Source organism: Varanus komodoensis, unplaced genomic scaffold (genome assembly GCF_004798865.1).
Source record: "Varanus komodoensis strain SLA01 unplaced genomic scaffold, ASM479886v1 scaffold7_3, whole genome shotgun sequence".
In the NCBI taxonomy this organism is placed as follows: domain Eukaryota; kingdom Metazoa; phylum Chordata; class Lepidosauria; order Squamata; family Varanidae; genus Varanus; species Varanus komodoensis.
The window spans coordinates 2,604,086-2,627,029 of NW_025336480.1; the positions used below are offsets into that span (position 1 = coordinate 2,604,086).

A 22,944-nucleotide genomic window follows, 5' to 3' on the forward strand; every position below is an offset into this window, starting at 1 on the left:
CGATGCTGTAATAATTAATTAATTAATTATTACAGCATCGTACAATTAATTAATTAAGAACAATTAGTTAAGGCGAGGAAGGGGGAGACTTGATCGAGACACTCAGAATAGTGAATGGTGTGGAGAAAGAAGGGGAAACACCTTTCTCTCTCCCATAATACTCGAACCTGGGTTCATCCCATGAAGCTGATTGGTGGGAATTTTAGGCCAGGTAAAAGGAAGTTACTTCTGCACACAGCATATAATTAATCTATGGAATTTGGTGGCCATCACCAGTTCCCATGGCAGCAATCTGGATGGCTTTAAAAGGGGATTGGTCAGATCCATGAGGGAGGAGGATATCACATAGCTTTGCTGACTGTGTGCTGCCTCCATCACCAGAGGTGGCCTGCCTGCATGCATCAGTTATGGAAGAGCTTGGACAGGCAGAGGTCTTGCACCCATCCTGCTTGAGGGATCCTGTGGGCAGCTGGTCCACCACTGTGCAGACAGAGTGCTGGGCTAGATGGACCTTTAGTCTGATCCAGCGTGGCTTTTCTGGTATGATTTTTCTTACGTTCTTATGATACGAAGTAAGCTGTGTAAGGAGTAAGCTGGCCAAATTTATTGATGGCACCCAGTTATTTAGTATGGGAGTGAAGAGCTCTGAAAGGATTCCTCCAAACTGGGGGAATGGCCATTAAAAGGTAAATGCTGTTCAGCATAAGCAGTAATAAAATACTGTACACCAGGTAAAAGATTCTGATCTCTTCTATACACTGATAGGATCCAAGCAGGTGGTGATTCACCAGAAAATGGACCTTGGGGTTTTGATGAATAACTCAATGAAGACATTAATTCTCTATGCAGCTCTTGTGCAAAAGGAATCGTTTGGGGAAAATACAAAAAAATAGAACTGCTATTATATTGTCCTTGTACAAATCTATGGCATGATACCATTTGGAATAAAATATACAATTGTGGTCACCACACTTCAGAAAGGATATTGTGCATCTTTAGAAGGTGCAGAAAAGCAACACTTCCAAGATGACAGATTGAAGCATTTCAGCTTAGAAAAACAAGTAACGAGATGTGCTTATTGGTGGGAGATTCAGCACAGGTGAAAAGAAGTACTTTTTCAAAGAATGAATAACTAAACTTTGGAATTCACTACCACAAGATGTAGTGATGGCCACTAACTTGAACAACTCTAAAGGAGAAATAGACAAATTCATGAAGGATGATACTGTCAGTGTCTATTAATCATGATGATTGTGTATTGCCTTTAGTATCATAGGCAGCTTGTGTGCCTCTGAATTCCAGCCACTGGGCAACATGAATTGCGGGGGGATTTTGCTCATTTCCTGCTTGTTTGCTTCTTGCAGGCATCCATTTGGGCTGTAAGGGAGCAGAATGCTGGGGCAGATGGGTGCTTGCTTTGATCCAGTGGTGGTGGTGGTTGGTTCTTATGTTCTTAGGTTTGGCATGGTTTATTCCAAACTTGCTGGATAATTCAGAAATCCTTTAGCCAGGGATGTACAAGGTAAATGTTGCATGGGGTGGAGAAAGCATATTAATTTAGTAGAGAAAGTTGGTACGTGTAATAAAAAATATATTACAAACAGCACCAACATCATCCCAGTCTTCGTAAGTCAATAAAAATCAAAGAACAAGTTTAAAGTGAACCTTTTAGTATGTGAATATAATATTCACATAACTGCCAGAATTGGTGCAATAGCTAGAGTTTAGTATCCCTGTATTTTTACTCATGGGATAAGTGAAGCCCTTTGAAAAGGAGGGAATGGGAAAAGAGGCATACTTTCTCAGCCTAGAGTCCAGCATATGAAGGGGTCCCTTTGCAGCTGGTCCTAACTTGCACGTCTTTAGTGCTTCTTGCTGCGGCTTTTTCTTTCCTCCAAGCATCCAAGAGATTTATGTATGTGCATGCCTGAAGTCAGCTCACTTATGTCATTTTATGAACCCCCCCCCCAAAATGTTCTGTTTCTATATCTTGCTGTCCTAATGAAAAGGAATGCCTCTGTCCCTTTTGCAAAGCCTCTTTGTTCAAAGGCTACCCTTCTCTTTCCCCATATAAGTTGCAAGGGTGTTGGTGCTATATTCTCCTTGGTCTTACTGCACCTCTCCATCCTAATGGGAAACCCTCTAGAAATAGTACTTAGGGATTGGAAGAATTTGTAAAGAACATTTCAAAGACCATTCTTTATAAACCAAAAATTGTGCTGGTTAATGCTGAAGGTAGATGTAAATCCTCTCTGTACAGAGCAAGTTTAATGTGGACTTTTAAAAGAGATTCGCTTGGTGCCATCTTTGTATTCTTTTGGGCGCTAGACAAAGGCTTCTCTCTTTAAAAGATATTTTAATACTTGATCCTACCCATGGATGGGTTAGGGTTGGTAAAGTAATTTATTGGAATTGTTATATTTGTATTAATTTATAGATTAATTGGTTTTTTTTACTGTTTTAAAGTTCTATTGTTGAGTTTTTATATTATGAGTTTTAATATTTATTTATTCGATTTATATCCTGCCTTTTTCCTACAAAGGGCTCAAGGCAGCTTACATCTCCTCCTCCATCTTATCCCCACAACAACAGCCCTGTGAGGTAGGTTCGGCTGAGAGTCTGTGACTGGCCCAGAGTTGGCTCCATGGCTGAGCAGGGACTAGAACCCAGATCGTCTGAGTCCCAGTCCCATGCTCTTAACCACTACACCACACTGGCTCTCAAGATGTGTTATTTTAGTAGTGTGAGCCACCTAGGGGTGCTGCTGGTGGAATAGGTGGCATGCATGCGCGCGTGTCTGTGTGTGTGTGTGTGTGTGTGTAAAATAAATAAAAGATGCTGCCATGACGATGTAATGTAGGAAACCAGAAGTGGCCTTAGAGGAAAGGAAGCAAAGTCCTGTGCCAAGCATTGCCTTTCTTTTTTTTTTTAAACCTGGTTTTGATCTTCCCTTTAACTACTTTCCTGACACCTTTAGCCAGACATATGTTTGCCTTTAGCCTTCTAAAATTATGCCAGTTCCACCTACACTGACAACGCAGCCACCAGAATAAAAGTTTGCTAAAACAGGAGGAGGTTGCATAGGGTCTGAAAGAGAACCCTTTTAGGAAAGCATCTGTCCATTGTTAACAGATAATAAAATTTGAGTCCAAAAAAAAGGGAGATTGGCAGAAGTGCGGAATGGAAGGAGATACTGGAAGTTCAGCAGTTTTATTTTTTCCCTATATAAAGTAATGCATATAATTCTTTTGTAGCCTTGACAGAATCTGACACATTTTCTGTATGAAGTAGAGACAGTGTGGTTTGTTTAGAAGGGGTGGGGGAGGGAGGCATTTTCTGCTTTGCATCACCTTCTCAGTGGAAATTTCTGGGTAGAACAAGGAAAGTCCCGTATACAAAATGAAACTACAAACAACAGCAAGAAAGCAAAGTAAAAGGCAAAATGATTGCACTTTTGCTGGAGTTTTGCTCTCCAGCTGTTTCACAGTTATAATACAGCAAAATGCTCCCCTTAACCTAAAAGGAAATGGAAGGGCTTCAATCAGTGTCCCCTGTTATTGTGGCAAGGGCAAAAATGATTGCTTTGGCTTGTTAGGACACTGTTAAGCAGAAGTATGGTTACTGTGTCTTGATTCAGAAATGTTTTCTCAGTTGTGTAGAGACTGAAGTACAAGATGAATCTTTTTCAAAGAATTAAGAATGTACTGTGCTTACTTAAAGCTCCCAATTTGACAGCATCATATTCTGACTGGTATCTCCAGACAATCAATGTGTCATGTATCTATAATTTTATTTATTTGAGTTGTATAAAAGCCACCCCTTAGCATTATGCTCTCTGTTGTTGTAGATGAACAACATCTGGAAACTCATAGGTTGTCCACTCCAGCTGAACATTTTATTGGCCTCTTGGATCTTTTTTCTTGTTTTGGGCAGGGTGTCTTGAAGTAGGAATGTAGCTGAGGGTAGTTTTTGTCTTCAATTCCTTAAAGTGCAAGCACTGTGCAACTTCATTAAAGGATTTAACACTGTTTTAACTTCTTCCAGCTGACTTTGGAGTATCTGCTAAAAACATGAAGACTTTGCAAAGGCGGGATTCCTTCATTGGCACACCCTACTGGTGAGTGCATGAATTCCATGGGGTATCAATAGGTGCTGCTAATAGAAAATGGAACTGGGTGTCACAAAAGGTGACATAACTTCAGGAGGCAACTAACTTCATTCCCATGAGTGCAAAATAGAGAGTTGGCTGGCGAAGGGGTTGTTCTGTTCCATACGACACAAAAGTCCTCTTTTGAGAAGTGATTTTTCTGGTCCATCAGTAATCCATACTACAAAACAACAAATATAGCTCAAAGCAGACTGAATTATGCAAAACAAAAACACAAAATTGGGAATAAATTGGACAAAATAGGGGGGATATGACAAAGGCTCAGGGCTCCTGTAGACTCCACTCCACAATTACTTGCATGCCCTTAGCCCTCCAATTTTTAAAAAAGGCTCCCAGAACTAGTCCCTCCCCCCATTCCTGCACATGGATACTTACATAAAAACATGCAAGAGAAGTGCAATACTTTCTGGGTCCCGCTGCTGCTGCTGCTGCTGCTGCCGCCTTCCTCTGGTCTTTCTCAGGACCTGCTGCACACGACAGGAGAATTAAAAGGGCCTTTAAAATACCCATTGGCTGTGGGTGCCCTCCATGGCTTTCCTATTCACTCTTAAGAACCAGTCAGTTCCAAATTTAGAAGTTCAACAGAGCAATACTTTGGGAAGTGCTGTCTGTTGCTTTAGAAATCGATGGGATGTGACATTGATAGAGCTGCAGAAGGAAAGAGGAGAAAGAGAGTAGTCAGGAAGCACCAACCAGCTCAGCTGCTGACTCATAACACTGAAGGCTGAGATGGGAGGAGACCCTTGTAGCACAGTAACACTTGCGGCAGATCACTGCCTCCTGCCCACCACTCAGGTATTGCCCCTGAGAAGAGACCACCACCAAAAGTTGATAGATGTTCATGGGCAAAGGCATTTGGCTGATTTTTTAGCTATCTACATGAATGGACACTTTTGTCTGTGAAAGGAAAGCACATGCTTGAAATTGTACTTTAGTGTCAGTGCTGTGTAGTGCCCTATTTGCATTTATTGAAATAAATTAAAACATGAAAGTATATATGAAGGGCTACAATCCTAGAAGGCAATTTTGTTGTTGGCTTCACTTATCAAAAGTCTTGGAACCTGGAGGACTTAATCTGTGTGTAGCAACACACTGTTATATTCAACCACCACCTCCTTTAGGATAGTGAAGAAGTTACACATCCCAGAACTGAAATGGGATGTCAATGAAATCTAGGCCAATCTTTTGCATTCCCATCCCCTACTACTTGGTGGAATGTCCTTTTGAAGCAGCTCCAAAGTAACAATTAACTTGAGGAATTTAATCTCTAAATCAGTCACATTGCTAAAAGAAAGCAATCCGTGAGCATTAATTTGTTGTCCAAAGCAGCACCCATGCCAGATGTCATTGGCCTGCTGGTTTTCTGTAGTTGCAGTGAGTTGGGAATGGGAAGATTAATTTTTCTCCATGCTTGAACTGTGTACTGTCTCTTGCAAAAGACAGTTAACCATGTTATCTTTCCATTAATTCACTGCAAAGCTTAAACATGTACTCAACTCTCCTTCAAAAATTAGTAGGACTTAAAGTTCTTGGCTTCTGCCTGCTTCTCCCCAGTTTATTCAGATGCTAGCTACAAAGTAATAATTTCCAAGGTTTAGAGTCATCTCAGAACTAATGACTAACTGGACTTATAGATTAGGTGGAGGGAGGGGGATTACTGTTCTGAACCATTGGTTGCTGGTGATATTTGTAGCAAAACTTACTCTCCTTTGTTTTCTGTTTAGGATGGCTCCTGAAGTAGTGATGTGTGAGACCATGAAAGACACCCCCTATGACTACAAGGCAGATATCTGGTCCTTGGGCATAACACTGATAGAAATGGCTGAGATAGAACCGCCTCATCATGAGCTCAATCCCATGAGGGTCCTGCTGAAAATAGCCAAATCTGACCCGCCCACTCTTAATTATCCCTCAAAGTGGTGAGAAGATATATTTGTGTGTATTTGTGGGTTTGTGTGAGTTCAGAAGTGGCTGTGATGGATGTGTGAGGAATCTGCTTGTGGGTGGGCATCCATTAGATTCCCTGGGCTCGACTCCCTGGACTCTGGTCTTCTTTGCAACAGCGTTAAGTCTGACTGACTGGAGAGTATGCCATGCATTGAGCCCCACATGTTGCACAAGCAGTGCCCCTCTTCCACACCCAGTGCATCCATTGGTGGCTGCACCAGCTGCGGAAGAAGTTCAGTCATCATTGGGTCTGTTAGGAATGGCATCCTGTACCCTGCACCTCACACGGAAGGTTGCCAGTTGTGCAACCAGAGGTTTGTGAGTGTTCATGGACTCCCTCTCAGTTCAGCTCACTTTGCAGGACTTGTCCAACCATGAGAGGAAGTCCATAGATTGCTAGAGGGACAGATTTCAATAAGACTCATCCCACCCCTAGTGTCAGTGAGTGTGTCTCTATGCCTACCCAGAACAGAGAGTTCTTACTAATTATTCAACCAGGATTCCATAGTTGGCAAAATGAATCTGAATGAATGAAATGAAATGTGATAAAATTCATGGAGAAGATTGTGAATGGTTGTAAAATGAATGGGGAACATGTGTTCTAGCTCTAGCTCCCATCAGCCCAGCCAATATGGCCAGTGATCAAGGGCAATGGGAGCTGTAGTCCCCATCTCTAGAGTAAAATGTGGTCATTGCAGGATGGGACTAACCTAAGGAGAAAGTTGTGTGGAAATGTTGGCCAGAGAAAACAGCCATTTCTTTTTTCACAGGAAAACACAGGCTCTGTGGAACAGCTTAGTTAGATCAGGCATTCCTGGTGTGATGCCAGACAGATGTTCTCAAATTACGAACTTTTGACATTGGTCATGCTGGCTGATGGGAGTCATAGTCCAGCAACATCTTGTGAGCCCCCATCAGAGAAATTGGTCTAAATCAAGAGTATTGCAGTGACTTTATTATTATACTCTTTATTATACTTCAGATGGTTCAAAATAGAGCTGCCAGGATGCTGTTGGGGACTGGGCATTATTCTCATATAACCCCAGTCCTCTATCAGCTTCATTGGCCCCCCATCGAAGTCCAGGCTCTATTCAAGGTGCTGGTTATTACCTATAAAGCCCTAAACGGCTTAGGACCAGGATACCAAAAAGGCCTTTTTTCCTATTTGCTGTCCCGCCCCCTGAGATGGGCAACAGAAGCCCTCCTCTGGGAACCCTCTGTGAAAGATGTTAGGAGACAGAATACCCGGAGGAGGGCCTTCTCTGCAGTGGCGCCCCGACTATGGAATGCGCTCCCCAGAGAGGTCTGCCTGGCGCCATCATTATATGTTTTTTGGTGCCAGGTTAAGACCTTTTTATTTAATCAATATTTTAATAAGTTTTAATATCAGTTTTTATTATTGTATTTTATTAATTGCAGCCAGAGTGGGTCGTCAATGTATTTATGCTGTTAGCCGTCCAGAGACGTTAGTAATTGTATGGCATACACATTTAATTAATTAAAATACACACACACACACATATATACATACACTTGTCGATGAAGTTCACTAAGTAATCTCAAGAAGACACCTTCTCAGTCTAGCATGACTCCATAAGGGGATTGTGCTAGGATGCAATAAGATAATTCTATCTACACCACCCTGAATTCCTTAGAAAGCCCTGCAGATAATGTAGCACTTCAGTTCCCTTCAGGCTTAGCCAGTCTGGACATGGGTAAGGGATGATGGGTATAGTAGTTCATCCTCATCTGGAGGAGGACCACAGATTCCTCAGTTGTGCTTTAGAGCAGGATTGTATTACAAACTCGTTAAATTACACTTTGCATCGTGTTCAGAATACCTGTACAGCATGGCACCTACTCAGACAATTAGTCTATCAGTGCTTCTGCATTAATACACTAGGACATCCCACATCTTCCTGAGTGTTTACAAACGGAGTGATGAATCCACTTGTTTCTCTGTGTAGTTTGCTTCTTTCATGGCCCTTACTTAATCAGTTTCTCCTTGGTGGGATCAAAGAAAGGAAAAACCTCTTTGGTCTATGCTCCTCCTTATGCGGTAAAGGGCTCAACTGTGACCACCCTTATACAGGCACTCATAACCAAGCTTGCAGTGGGAAATGCACACTTCTTTCCCATTTCTTACTCAGGCTCATCACATCCTCTACTTTGCAGGAATATTGGATTTCCTGCTCCCACAGCATACAGTACTTTATACCTAGAGCAAAGGCAATAGCACTTTCATTACTTAAGTAATATCTGTGTGAATGTGGTTGCCCATGGGAAGGATGATAGCTCAGTGGCTGAGCATAGGCTTTGCAATGTGTAAATGCCAGGCTCTGTTCCCAGCATCTCCAGTTTAAAGAGTCTGGAAACAGGTGATGGGAAATCCTCTCTGCCTTTTGAGACCCTGGAGAACCCCTGCCAGTTGGAGGAGGAACCCTGTGTTAGGTAGACAGTCGGCTGCCTGGTGTAAGCCAGTCTCTTACATTCCTGTAGGCATCCAAAATGGGTTCCACTTTGATGTTGTTAATCATGAGAAGCACACTCCCCTACTCACCTGCAGCCTATGCAGCTTTTTGTTTTCACTCCTTAGAGGATTTTCTATGAGCTGCCCCAGTATATGAACCCTGCTTTGGAGCCTGACTTCTCCTCCTCCACCTTGTTAACAGAGGAGTGAACAGCAGTAAGGCTATTTCCTATATTTCCCCCTCCCCAAATCTATTACGTACAAATGGATTTCTGTGCTGTTTGTCACTGAAAAGTCACTGGACCATAGCCTCCATGGGTAAATCTGCTTGTGATACATTTTCTGTGATTGTGTATAGAAACTGCCAGTAAGTGCTTTGGTTGAACTCTTACATGAAGCTGCCATTGAAAAAGAGGGGCAGGGTGGAGCAGCAGGGAGGGGGCGGACAGAAGGCTTTGTATTAGCTGGAGCTCAAGCTTACGATTGTCCTCGTGTGTTTACTGCCTTTGAGATTTTGGCATGAATTCGGAATAGAATGGCAGCGTGTAACTTGAGCAGCTGTTGCTCCTAGGCTTAAAAGGAAAAGTTAACTCTGTAACTAACCAGACAGTATTTTCTGTGTATTCAGATATTTGAATGGAAGGATGGACAGATAGAAAAAAATGTTGTGCTGCTCTTCCTTTCAACCCATAGGTATTGACCCAAATCATGACTGATACTGGGATAGTAAGTGGTGTGGTCTCTGGGGTGGAAGTAACAGTTTTCCTTCTCCTGAAGGCCTTGCTAATGGCCTCTTTGCTGGTTTTTAATTTATAAAGGTCTCCAGAATTCAAAGACTTCCTGAAGACTGCACTGGACAAGAACCCTGAGACCCGGCCAAGTGCTGCACAATTACTCGAGGTAAGTGCAGCCTCTAGAGAGCACTGTTCATAAATGCTTAACATTCTTTGAGGGTACTGAAATACTATTATTATTATTATTATTATTATTATTATTATTATTATTATTATTATTATAACATTTCTGTACACGCTGGCAACTGCTTGTAGGGCAGCAGCAACACAGTGCAAATTTTGGATGGTCATTGTGCAGAAAGGTTGGGTCTCAACTGCCTTAGGTGTTACTCCTGACTGGGCAGGAGGTTTCCCCTCAGTAAGCAAGATAACTGTGCTACTTTGCCTATCCATGCTATCTAGTGCAGACAGCCCTGCTACTTCTGAGGTGACTTAAAGCTCAGGGTAAATTTTAATTTTCCAGTGTCTTATTATGAGTCCCCTTTCCTACTCCTGACCCTTCCTCCTGGTGACAATGGAGGGGAAAAGGATAGAATTTTGTGAAACCAAGTCTGCAGCTGTGCTTCTTAGCTACCTTACTGTCTTTGAAGATTTTGGACTATTTTAAACTTTTGGAGGGAGGTGTTGCTGCTGCTGTCCCAGCTCTTGGTAGTTCTGTTTACCTTGAGCTTTCATAAGCTCTTTTTAAATGAAAGATAAATAATTAATTAGTAGTGGGGAGAGGGGTTCTGTCTTTAAGATGGCTGGAGAAGAGATCTGAGAGCCAAACTGTATTGATGATACTAAGAGAGAGGAAATATGAAAATATTGTCAGCCAAAGGAAAACTTTGATCTCTCATGAAAATCTTGATTTGGTGTTCCTCTCACGGGGTTGGGAGACAGCTGAAAATGGTTTCTGAAGAAGATGGGCTGTAGCTCAGTAGTACAATGCTTTGTCTGCAGATGTTCAATCTGCAGCTTCTCACGGTAGGACTGTTGCCAGTCAGTGTCAACAATGGACCAATGATGTGATTCAGCATGAGGCAGCTTCTTCCGTTCTAATCCCCGAGTATGCTTTGAGCCACGATGCTCTTGATTTGCTGGATTGCTCATTTTAATATGGTAATGCACTCTTGGTTTTTAGCATCCCTTCGTCAGCAGGGTCACTACTAACAGAGCCCTACGTGAACTTGTGGCAGAGGCAAAGGCTGAAGTGATGGAGGAAATTGAAGACAATAGAGAGGAAGTTGAAGAGGATGACTCCTCAGAATCTGCATCTGTAAGATTTAGTCTTATGTTATGGAAACATTTATTTAAAGAACTAGAGCTAACCTATATGTATTGCACACATACGTGGACTCATATATGCACACACATACTAGGAACACTTTATAAAATAACTTTCACAAATGAAGCTTGCTAGATTTGTAACAGAAAACTGGTGAGCACCTTTGACTCATGAACTCACTGGGGGAGGGGAGCTATTTGTTGTGTTTCTGCAGGTGGACAGGAAAAATGGCTCCTTGAGAAGGGAGAGGCTTCTCTTCACTCAGCAGCCAAGAATCATGGAAACAATATATTGGGCAGCAAGCCAGCCTTCCCTTTCCTCTTGCAAGATAGTCTTCTGAGTAAATGCTGTACATGGCTGTCAGTATGTAGTGTCTGCTATATGGCCAGAATGACCTTAAGGGAAGGTTTTAACTGCTGGTTCCTTTACTCTGTGGTGGAAAGCATGATTTTAAGTCCCAGGTGGCTTCAAGGAAAGTTCCTCCTGGAATTCTGCTGGCTGGTGTCAGCCTTGGCTGAGACAGTGGAAGCTCAGGCTGACAGGGGGGGGAAATAGACATGTGCATACACACACCCATGACGAAGCAGTGCTGAATCAACCGGCAAGGTTAAATCTGCTGTTGATAGCCAATTCCAGGCTTACAATTTAAAAGATGTCTGTTCAGATAAAGGCTGTTCATACTTGGAGGAGGGCGGGTCTCTGTATCCTCCCTACTGTACATGGAATTTGGTTTCTGTGGAAAAAAAGGAATGAAAACCGTATGTAGGCTGTCACATGTGGCCTAGCTAAACTTTACAAACCAGATCTGTGAGGGTTTTAGCTACATGTTTTATTGTCCAGAACTTGGATGAAAAAGAAAGACATTTTTTCTGCTTGAACACCTATAGAAGGTGGTTTTTCAACAATAATGAAAATGAAAACAAAGCAAAATGCAGATTGACTTAGCTCTATTCTGTTACTGAGGCTGTGCTCATAAAAGCATAGCAAGAGTTACCTGCTCTTCTCTCTACCCACTCCATGGTCCACTGTTCCCTTGAAAAAACAGGCCCTCTCTTCACTCAAAAGCTGCATTTGAGAAGATACTGGGCAGATGCAATTTAAAGAGAGGGTGCAGTGCATTTAAAACATACTTTCCTCTGCCCCCTGGCACATCTGGAACTGCCTTCAGGAGGAGGAAGACTGATCACAGCTGTTCAGCAGGAATGAATCGGTGCTGGTGTCAGGTTGGAATGGAAGTTTTTGTCCCGCAGCAGTGGTGTCATGAAGTGCCCCAAGCTCAACCTTGCCCCCTTTCGGTTCCTTTTTACCAGGGCACATGATACAGGAGTAAAGAGTAGGATAGGAAAAGGGGTGTGAATGCTACCAGCTGGTATCCTTCATTTAAGTCTGGAAAATTGCAGTGTTGTCGAGCCAGAGCTGCTGGTTTATTTTTAACTCATAGGAAACCCCCATATTTCACTGAACTGGGACTTTCCTCACTGGTGGTAGATGCTTTTATAATTCTAGCCATTCCTATTCTGGCCTTGCTCTGCTCTTCCAGAGTTCCCAGGGCATTCTTAGTACTGAAGCAACTCTAGCTGCAAGCCAGTAAAGCAGTGACTAATGTACAAAAAAGTTCTGTGGTGTGATTTTGCAGAAGAGCACAATGTTGCATGGCCTTCAGAAAACCTCAGCTCCTTCACAGCATTTCTGCCCTGAGGTGATTCAGCACTCCCCTTACTTCCAATTTGCTTTGTCAGAAAAGGATCTCATTCATTTGAATGTATTCTCTTTCTGCTGGCATTGTGAATTGAATTGCATGCATAGGGGTCTGGATCAGGTCCTGTGCTTATTTCTAAGTGAGGAAAAAGCAATAGCTGCCGCTTATTTCTTTAATCTTAACTATAACACCAATAATCCCAGTGGTTGGGGGCTGGTCTTCATTGTTCACCCATGTTCATGCACGCACAGACAGACGTACAGGCATGTGTTTTCAAATAAAGTTCATAATGTACACCACTGACACTTCCGTCTGTGCCTGCCCATCCCTTTCTCACGCACATGCACAGAAATGTGTTTGCTGTATGTTGGGCTGCTGTTGCACCCAACAACTGTTTTACTTCAAATGGGAAACATTGCCTGTTCCTGGTGGAAACAAAGGCTCCAAGAACAGGCTCTATAGTTCCTGCCATAGAAATATTATTCCTAGAATGTCCAAGAAGCTGGTAGGAGCCTCCAAGCACCACTTCTTAGGAAATTCTGGAACACTCTAGGAATGAGATTTCTATGGCTCATTCCTAGTGTATCTGCCTTTCTCTTTCCTGACTGCTCTGCTTCTTTCTTGACTGTTCTGCTCTGCTCTGCTCTTTGCTTTTGTGCCACCCCTGGTCTGGAGTACAAGGAGACAAAGCACAGGGAGACCCAGGTTCGAACCCTGCCTCAGCCACAAAGTGGGTGAAGAGCACATGTGTCATGTATAGGCTGAAGTATCTGATCCTGTCTAATCTTGGAAGCAAAGAAGGGTCGGGCCTGGTTGAAATCTGGAAGAGTGACTTAAAAGTTATGAACCACCCAGAGAGCTTCAGCTATGGGAGGTAGAGAAGTGTAATAACAAAAACAATGTATGTTGGTCTGATTTTTTTTTTTTTTTTTTGGAGGAATGGAAGAATAAATATAGTAAATGAGTATTAACTCATTGCCCTCTTGGGCTAGCAAGCCCAAGATAAATGAATTAGATTACACAAATTTCCATAAATTAGGTATGTCAGAATCCAGCATATACCTAATTGTATGTTTGTAAAAGTGATACAGACTTTTTCCGTACTTTTTTTAAAGAGAGAAGGCAACATGTAGCATGGTAGTGAGGTACACAGAGAAAGGAGTGGAATCTAGGACTCTAAGAAGCTTAAAACCAGCGGGGTATGGTGTGGGAAAGTGAGCCCCTGGCAGTGTGGCAGAGGTTAGGCGAGATGCCTCAAGTGACCGTTTACCAGTGCTCTTGAAAACAAGCCAGAACGTGACCTTCTGGCAGCACCTTGCCAAGAAGCTGTCAAGACTCCTTTGAACTAAAACAGGACTCTGGACTTTGCAGAAGTATGGTCTGTCTTTTAAAATGCTAGTTATAATCAAGCAACATTTCTAGCTGTTTGACAAAAGGAAAAAGCTTTATGCACCACCCAACTCATAAAATGATCAGATACAAGAAGGAAAAATATCCAGGCATTTATCAAAGTATCAGTTTTTCTAGGTTGCTTAGTCCTCTTAACTTTTGATACTTTTACAGCTACTGCCATTCTTTCCCCCACCCCCAACCTGTAAGGGAAAAATATTCTTGCATTATTTTAAAAGTTGCCAGAGAATAAACTGAGAAAGAATCTGTTCAAGTTACTCCCATGACAAATTCCCCATCCAGTCCTAAGTTTTACTGGTCTCCACTCAGTATGGAAGGGAATTGGACCCTGTTGCAGTTTAAATTAATTTTGTTTTGTGTATATCCTGTTTTCTATTCTGTGATTATGGTTTCCTCCTCTGCTAAAAATTTTTAAAAATGAGATTTCATGGTCCTCTTTCTATTCTGTATGCAGCCTCATCATATTTCCAAGAGGGACTCCTCTGTTGCAAGCCAACTAAGTTTGGATGAAGAGAAGTCTCCAAAAAATCGCCTGTCAGTTGTGGCCAATGGACCCCAGTTGCCTTTACTTCAAACCAAAGATGCCACAGATGGGCAGAGTACCAAGCTTTCAGATGAAGGGCTTGGTGATGAGAACATTACAAGAGCCAGCAGTAGTTCAAATTTACCTGGGAAAGAAGATGACCCAGATCTGTCCAGTGCCCAAGAAAAATCAGACAACAGCCCCAAGTTGCCGCAGATCATAGTGAAGCCAGCGAACGACAGAGACCTTGCCCTCCAAAATAAAGTCACTGAACCAGCAAGCAGAGATTCAAATGTAGGGAGCCGGCCAGAGAGCAGCCTCCTTGAAACACCTATAGAAGAAAATCTCCCCAATGGGACACCCAGTTTCTCCTCACAGTTTGAGAATGACAGTTTAAAGAGGGATTCTGATTCCGGTAGCACCTCTGCCTCAGAGAGTATGGACCTCAGCATCTCCTTGTATGCTGACTTGTCTCTCAGCAGAAGCAGTGGATCCCACTCTCCTAAGGTAAGACTTTGGGGCCATTTGTTCATCTCAAAAAGCAACCTTCCTTACCCAGCCCCCTTTCTGTAAGACTTCCATAATTTCACGTTCTGATAGTCTCCCCAGCTAACTCATCTCTCAAAACTGGCAGCAGAGGATGCTATTTTAAGGCCTTACACTATAGATATGGAACAGATTTATCTCTTCCTGGTGGTTAAAAACCATTTTTTTCTGAGTCAATAACTCTGCACTCCAGTGCTCAGCCATTACATGTTTTCTTACCAGAGGTCTTGAGTACAGCCAGTTTAGCAGCCAGTTTAAACATGCCCCTCAAAGGAGACAAGGCTCTGTTTCCAGAGTAAGGACTCTGCTCTTACACAAAGGGCTGAATCCAGACTGCTGGAGAAACAAAGTGGTCTTTAGGGCTTGTCTCTGCTCACAGATCAGACAAAGGAGTAGCAAGAATGGTTGGGAACACCTAGCTTCCTTCAGCAGTGGAGAGAGGCACAGCAGCTCCTGCTTTAGTAGCCAACTAAGTGTATTGACTGCAATGGAAGAGGAAGGAGCTCTGCCACTGCTGCAGGTGGTGATAGTAGCATCAGGGAAGGAAAAATCCCACTTGAGAAAGGAGGGGCACCTGTAGCTGCTGCTGCTCCTCTTCTTTTTTCAGTGGGCACTGCTGGGCTCCTGGCAACTGGCTAACAATTGCTGACCTGTGATACTGGCCCACATGATTCTGTGCCCATTTGTTGTTATAATATGGCTCATGTTGCACAAAGAACACCACTGATTCTCGCTTTATGCTACATCTGCCATCTTCCTTACATTCTACACACTAAGGTATGTCCCTGGAAACATGTCTGGTTCTTCCACAAACCCAGCTTCTTGTTTTTTGCTGGGAGGAGGTTAATAATCTAACACTCATGTTTTCGATTTCCAGCTTTATGTGAAACTCAGAATTGACTGGCCATTAGCCACTTCTTATCCATTACCAAAACTTGCCCACATTGGGCAATGTGCCATTCCTTTAGACTTTACTCACCCCACTTTCCCCAAAATTACTTCAAAGTAGCAAAGAGACAAATATTAGAGTTCATTCTGCAAAAGAAGCATACTTATGGAATTACAACATGTATTTTGATTACATTATTACAACCTGAATTTCTTTGAATAAGAAGCTCACTTCCTCTTGTTCTTTTCTCCCATGTTATTGGCTTAGAAACATAGAAACAGAGCGAGTCAGACAAAGGGGTCTCCCGGGCCATCTAGTCTGACCCCCGGCTCCAGCCAGCTCCACTCATGATTTGCCCACCATGTGCATGTCCAGCCTATCTTTGAACACCCTCACCAGTGGGGCCTCAACGACCTCTCGTGGAAGCCCATTCCACACCCTCAGGGTCCTAACTGTTAGGAAGTGCTTCCTGGCATCTAAATGGAACCTTGCTCCATTGGAGCGCGTCCTGCCTTCCTCTGCAGGGGAGAACAGGTCTCTGCCCATCTCCATGTGACGTCCCCTCACATAGGTCGCCAACATATCGCCTCTGAGTCTTCTCCAGGCTGAAGAGACCCAGTTCCCTCAGTCTCGCCTCATATCCCATCCCCTGCAAACTGGCCACCAACCTTGTGGCCCTACGCTGCACTGACTCTAACCTGGCTATATCCTTTCTGTAATGAGGGGCCCAAAACTGAGCACCATACTCCAGTTGCAGATGCACCAGAGTCATATAGAGTGGTAGCAATACCTCTCTCAATCTAGAAGCCACACTTCTGGCTATGCAACCAAGGGTGGCGTTCGCCCTCTTGACCTGCAGTCAACCAGTACCCCGAGCAGTCAACAGTACCAGTACCAGTACTTGACCTAATGTTTAGCCTGCAGTCAACCAGTACCCCGAGCTCCCTTTCACAAGTGCTGCTCTCCAGCCACTTGTCACCTAACCTGTACTTATGACATCTATTCCTATGCCCCAAGTGCAAGACCTTGTACTTATCCACACTGAACGCCATCCTATTGTCTCCTGCCCACTTCCATAGTCTGTCCAGATCCTTTTGGATCTGGAGTACATGCTCCTCAGTTGTGGCCACTGCTCCAGTTTTAGTATCATCTGCGAAATTGATCAGCAGACTGTTCACCCCTTCTTCCATGTTGTTTATGAAAAGATTAAACAGGATCAGCCCCAGGACAGAGCCCTGGGGGACCCCGCTTGTCATTGACCGCCATCCTGACGATTCCCCACTAATGGTTAACCTCTGCTTTCGGTCAGTCAACCATTTCCTAATCCACTGGACAGTGCTTTGGTGTATCCCAAAACTCCTCAGTTTCTCCACCAGGATATCATGGGGCACTTTGTCAAAGGTCTTGCTGAAATCCAGGTAAACCGCATCCACTGCATCCCCTCCATCTAGCCATCTCGAAACCTTGTAGAATTCCACAAGGTTTGTCTGGCAGGACCTGTTTTTGCGGAAGCCGTGTTGTGTGGCTGCTAGCCTCCCTTCCCTATCTAGCATCGCTAGATCTCTCTCTTATGAGCCTTTCTGTTGTTTTTCCTACAATGGACGTAAGGCTAACAGGTCTGTAATTCCCCATGTCTCTTTTGCTACCCTTTTTGAAAATTTGAGACCACTGATGCCACCCTCCAGTCCTCTGGAACTTCACCCGTTCTTCACGAGGCCTCAAAAATGGAGGCCAGCAGGCATGAGAGAACCCCTGCCAACCTTCTAAGTACTCTCCGGTGTAACCCGTCAGGGCCTGGCGCCTTTGTAATGTCCAATGCCCTGAGGAGCCCCTCGACTTCTAGGGGGGTGGCTTGAAGATGCTTTTGCTTTTTTAACAAAACAACCCAAGGGATAGTTAAACATGTGATACTTTGGTCTCCAGAACTTACTGTTTATACATATTTTCTTGGTCTATTTATCCTGGTTTCCTCTGCTCAAATATATAGGATGCAAAAAATCAGAAGATGACACTGAAACGGACCAGGAGATTTGTAGTGGATGGAGTGGAAGTAAGTGTCACCACCTCAAAAATCATCAGTGAGGATGAGAAGAAAGATGAAGAGATGAGATTCCTCAGGCAAGTCAAAAATTGGGTTTGTTTGTGGAAATGTCAATATACCTAGCTTTCTCAGGAGATTCGTGAAAGGGACTGGATATTTGAAAGAACTTCTAAGAGAGCTATTTGTTTGTTGGAAAATACTACCTCGGAAGGTAGTAAACGTCTTCATTAAAGCTTTTAAACAAAGGCTGGAAGTTCACCTGTTAGTGATGTGTAGGGATGGATATCCTACATTGACTTGATGAATTTTGTGGTCCCTTCTACAAGAGAAAACTGCCTTCACATGGATGTGAAAAATAATGTTTAACCCAACACCAATTCATGGATTCATTTTTTGCACCTACATCTAAAAAAGTAAAGTATGGCAGATGTATAAAACTATTATATGATTCTCCTCTCTCTATTTCAAACATATCCTGTCCTTCCAACTAGCGCTCAGGATGGCTTGCACAATATAAAATTACAATAGTACAATAATGAAACCTCAGTTATTAAAACAATACAAAACAACACATCATGAACTTAGAGAAACAAAAGGGAGGAAAAGAATAGAAAATGTGACTGTGGAGAGGGGGAAAAAAGCCCTAACTCTATTGCCCACTGGGACTATGGAGGAGCATATTAACTGTCATAAAAGCAATAAAAAGACTAATGAAGTTACAACTAAGTCCATAAAAGCATATGCCATAATAAATCCGTTAGTCTTAAAAGTTACCAGAATAATATTTGTTATTTTTGCAGTGGATTGTTGTTGTTTGGCAATTGATGATGTTTGTAAATAAGGATTTAGCAAATTGGTATCATTTGCTGTGCTTATTTAAGACCTTGCTATAAGGTACCATTCTGAAGGGGATTTTTTGTAAGTGTAGGAAGAAAAATACCTGAATGCAATAACCTGCAGTTATCAGAAACTGAAGCTTTCAAGCAAGTTAAGTTACCATTCTACATCTACAGATCATAGGAAAACATGGCAAACAATGCCATTCTCATATAATTTAATGTTTTGTTAATTTAATTTGATTATGTACTGACAAGGCAAAAAAACTTTGCTCAGGCAAACTTGAACCTAACATTAAAAACTCAGTGGAAAAAGAAAGGAGAAATATGATTAATAATGAAGCCAGCAGCAATGTCTTTTAAAAATTTTACTGTAAAGTAGGTGAAGAGAGTTCCATCCAGATGGGAATCCTAGTGTGGGGTACAGGGGCTTTAACCCTTTTCTTCCCAACATGGAATCTGTCCAGACCTGGGGTACACCTGCAATTTCTATTTTAAAATAGTTGTCTTTACGAATCAGTATCGGGCACAGTCCTAAGCTGCACAAGACTTCTAGCAAGAGGAAAAGGGTAAAAGCCCCTACCCTTCGAGCGAAGTGCATGATCTGGATTGGAACCCCTGCACCTCCTCTAGAACAAAGTGAAAAATTACATACACCAATTGTTTATTCCAACAAAAAAAATCATGAAGCATGTATATGAACTGATAATTTCTAGTTCAGAAAATGTATAGAACTATTCTATAAATGTCCAGAATTCTGAAGTACTTTGATGACTATGTTTCAGTGGCATAAATGCCCACATAGCTAGCTATACCTCGACTTAGTACATCAAGTCACCTTTGCTAAACTGGAAAGGCAGGAATTTGGAATGATGGCATTCTTCCGTCAATTCCAGTTCTACCACCACCACTACTACTAAATCTCAGATGGGCATATAAACTTGAAAATTAAGGATAGATTATTTACACACATACTATAAAAATAATATTTTTGCTTCTGGGGTCTGTAAATTTTACAGCCTTTTTTTCAAGGCCTTCTGAGGCATGTAAATTTAGTAACAGAAATGGGGCCTTGCAAGTTTAGGAAATAATGCTAACATGAACTAAGGAGCCCTGGGAGATGTAGTTCTTAAGAGACCATATCTCAGAGGAAGGCACTGCTCTGTATCTCTCTCAAACGTAAAGACCTAGAGTTTTCATAAAGAACTGTATTTCCATATGGAGTCATAAGAGTGGGTGACTTCGGGAAAACTCTGGGAAAGCTGCACTTTAAAAAAGGCCCACAATTAGATTTTCACCACTGCAATATAAAACAAAACAATGACAGCATAAAGAATTTATGGGTAGTATCCAGGTGTGTAATTTTGCTTCCACAAGTGATGCCATGCTAGCAGAAATTAGGTTCCAAACTATGCATAATGGAAGAATTCAACTGAAGTTTCACTTGCACAGCTATCTGTGCAAGCAGTTACACAGTCACTTCTGGGAGTGGATGTGTGTTCTAAGAGCACACATTCTGTGCAAAGACTTGTGCAACTGAAACACCTGTACAGTAGAACTCTGCTAGCACTATTTGAATTTGCAGCATAATGCAATAGAAAATTATCCTGTTTTTATTAGAGATACATTAACAGTGCAGGTCCTATTTTTCCTAGTGGTGGGTAGCTCCCTGTTCCTCAAGATCAGGATAGACATTCTCTACAGAGGTCTTATATTTGCTGAGGGTGTGGATGGTGTCCAAATTCTATATATCTACAAAAATGAATTATTTCTGAAAAACAGCACATTTCTGAACTTAACAAGAACAGGAATAGAGTTTATTTTACTAATTACCCAGATCAAAATTGTAGGATGATTAAGACTACTTCTACTTGGGTAATAGAGAAATCGTAGATCTCGTGCAGCTGGGCTGTACAAAGTAAGCTGGTTCCTGAACACTCTCACTTTGCTTTAACCTTGCAGGCGCCAGGAGCTGCGTGAGCTGCGTCTGCTTCAGAAAGAGGAGCACCGGAACCAGACCCAGCTGAGTATCAAGCATCAGATGCAGCTGGAGCAAATGCTGAAGCGCTTTGAACAGGAAATGAATGTATGTGGGAAAAGGAACTGAATTATTTTCCCTCCCTTTTATTCCAGTGGTTTTAGCAGGAGTCAACCAGAGGAGAGGAAAGATTACAAAACATGTACACGTTAGCCAGGCTAGACAGAATGCCAGTCACCTTTTTATGTTGAGGCATGGGTGTTGGAAAGGACCAAGTGAGAAGAACAGAAGTTGAAAAAAAATGGGGTAACCAAGTTAGTAGGCTGCCTCCAGTTAACTTCTAATACAGCTCCATAAAAGCTAGTAGTAACTCTGCCTGCCACACAGCTGAAAAGCATCTCCAACAACATAGCCTACATATTCTCTTTAGGGGAACTTTGGACAGCAGCCGATATTCTTTGAAAGAGCCAGTGTAGGGTAGTTGCTAGAGTTTTGGGCAGGGATCTGGTTGTTCCAGGTTCTAGTCTCCACTTGGCCACAAAACTCACTGGGTGCTTTTGAGTCACTGACTCTTAGCCTAACCTACTTCACAGGGTTGTTGTGAGGATAAAATGGAGAGGGGGTTATGTAAGCCACCTTGAGTTCCTTGTAGGAAAAAAGACAGGATAGAGATCTAATAAATAAATAAAGTGGAAATCAGTAGCTGTTGCTATTTGATGTATAATCTACACAATGCATTTTTGTTCTGACTGAACCCTATTGTAATTAGTTGCTTGAAAAATTGTTTCCAGTTTTGGACCTTCTCTAAGTTAATCTCCCTCAGCAAGAAGTTCTGAATGGTAATATAGGAAGTGTAAATGGCAACATAGGCACCCTAGGATGGAAAGGAAAAATAATTCTTTTAACCTGGTTGAGTGGTTCAGTAGAAGCATTTATTAAAGGTAGAGTGTTCTGTTACTGGGCATTCCTTCAGCCAGTGGTTCACTTGAATCAGTTTATTGGTTGTATCTGTAATAGATACTGATTTGTCTGCTGCCATGACTAAAACACAGGAGAGAATTTACTCCCATTCTGTGCCTGTTGAAACCAGCATATGAAACAAATACAACCCTCACATCTTTTTGCATTGCACCAGCTAAGGTCCTCTAGGCAAATCCATTGTTAAATGTCGGAAAGAAGGCAATGCTGCGTTGGAATTCCAAGTGTGTGGCAGGAAGCAATTAGTGACATAAATGAACTCCACAATCTGCTTTCTTTCTGCCTGGTTTATGTGAGATTAGAAGGCTAATCCTGCTTGTACTTGTATAGTGTTCTTTTCCATTCAGACTGATTGTCACAAGCAGCCTACATGGAATCAAAAAAAAAAAAAAAAAAAATCAGAAAGGGAAGAATCCAAATAAACAGTGTCAATTACAAATGCAATTAATTTTTTCCTAAATTAATATTTTTGCAAAGCTAACTGACATTTCTGTATATGCATCATAATAATCACAGTCTCATTTCATCATTTCTCCACTTCTACATAATGCTTGGCAAGCACTACTTCTGGAGAAGCTAGGCAGGTCACCCTGAGCAATAATTCAATGGGATAAGCCACTACTAAGTCAGCACTGTCGTCTATTTCTGCTAGTCTTCGCCTCCTATATTGTAGGGGGTCCTAACCAGATTATCTCCTGATTATTACAAAAGGTGGGAGGGCCCTTATGAGAAGAGTTGCTCCTATAACTTTTTCAGAACTGGTAATGTGCAGAGATGGAGTCTCATATTAAGATTTGGATATGTTTGAAAGAAATTTCAGGCAAAATCAGTTTGTTATGCCCAGAAGTGTTTCTTCATGCTTTATGCTGATAATTGATAAATACTTGTTTATTTAAGGCACTTGGGTGAGCATAATAAATCTGACTATTCTTTTTGGTCTTTTATAGGCAAAGAAGAAATTCTATGACACGGAATTAGAAAATTTGGAGCGTCAGCAGAAGCAACAGATTGAAAAGATGGAGCAAGAGCACTCAGTGCACCGACGTGAAGAGACTAAACGTATCCGTGCTGAGCAAGAACGAGATCGTACAAAATTTCAAGAGCAGTTAAAGCAGAAGAAGAAGGAGGTAAAGTCTGGTGGTGGGCCAGATTTTTGCATAATGTAATTCTGGAATTAATTTAGGTTTTTGGCTTATTTGAAAGCACTCAGACATTTTGCTGGCTGAGATGGTGTCATATCATAGAAAAGCTGTTCAGGAGAAGGGAGTTTTAGGAAAGAAAGTCCAGATTTGGGGCTGCTGAAAAGAATAAGCAGCACATACAGGAAGAGCAAGAGAGAAGCCTGTGATGAAGACAAAAGAAGACTTAAGGAAGAAAGAATGCTGGGAAGAGACGTGT

The 22,944-nt window shown here is 42.2% G+C and overlaps 1 protein-coding gene across 1 annotated transcript in view; it reads left to right on the top strand.

Moving 5' to 3' along the window:
• STK10 (serine/threonine kinase 10) overlaps nt 1–22,944 on the top strand; it is a 97,050-nt gene that overhangs the window by 63,573 nt on the left and 10,533 nt on the right. Inside the window, exons 5-12 of the mRNA XM_044454325.1 lie at nt 4,045–4,117; nt 5,893–6,087; nt 9,404–9,485; nt 10,503–10,637; nt 14,210–14,785; nt 17,701–17,831; nt 20,553–20,676; nt 22,494–22,673. Of these exons, the coding sequence (XP_044310260.1) occupies nt 4,045–4,117; nt 5,893–6,087; nt 9,404–9,485; nt 10,503–10,637; nt 14,210–14,785; nt 17,701–17,831; nt 20,553–20,676; nt 22,494–22,673 (1,496 nt within the window). The remainder of the gene's footprint in view (nt 1–4,044; nt 4,118–5,892; nt 6,088–9,403; nt 9,486–10,502; nt 10,638–14,209; nt 14,786–17,700; nt 17,832–20,552; nt 20,677–22,493; nt 22,674–22,944) is intronic.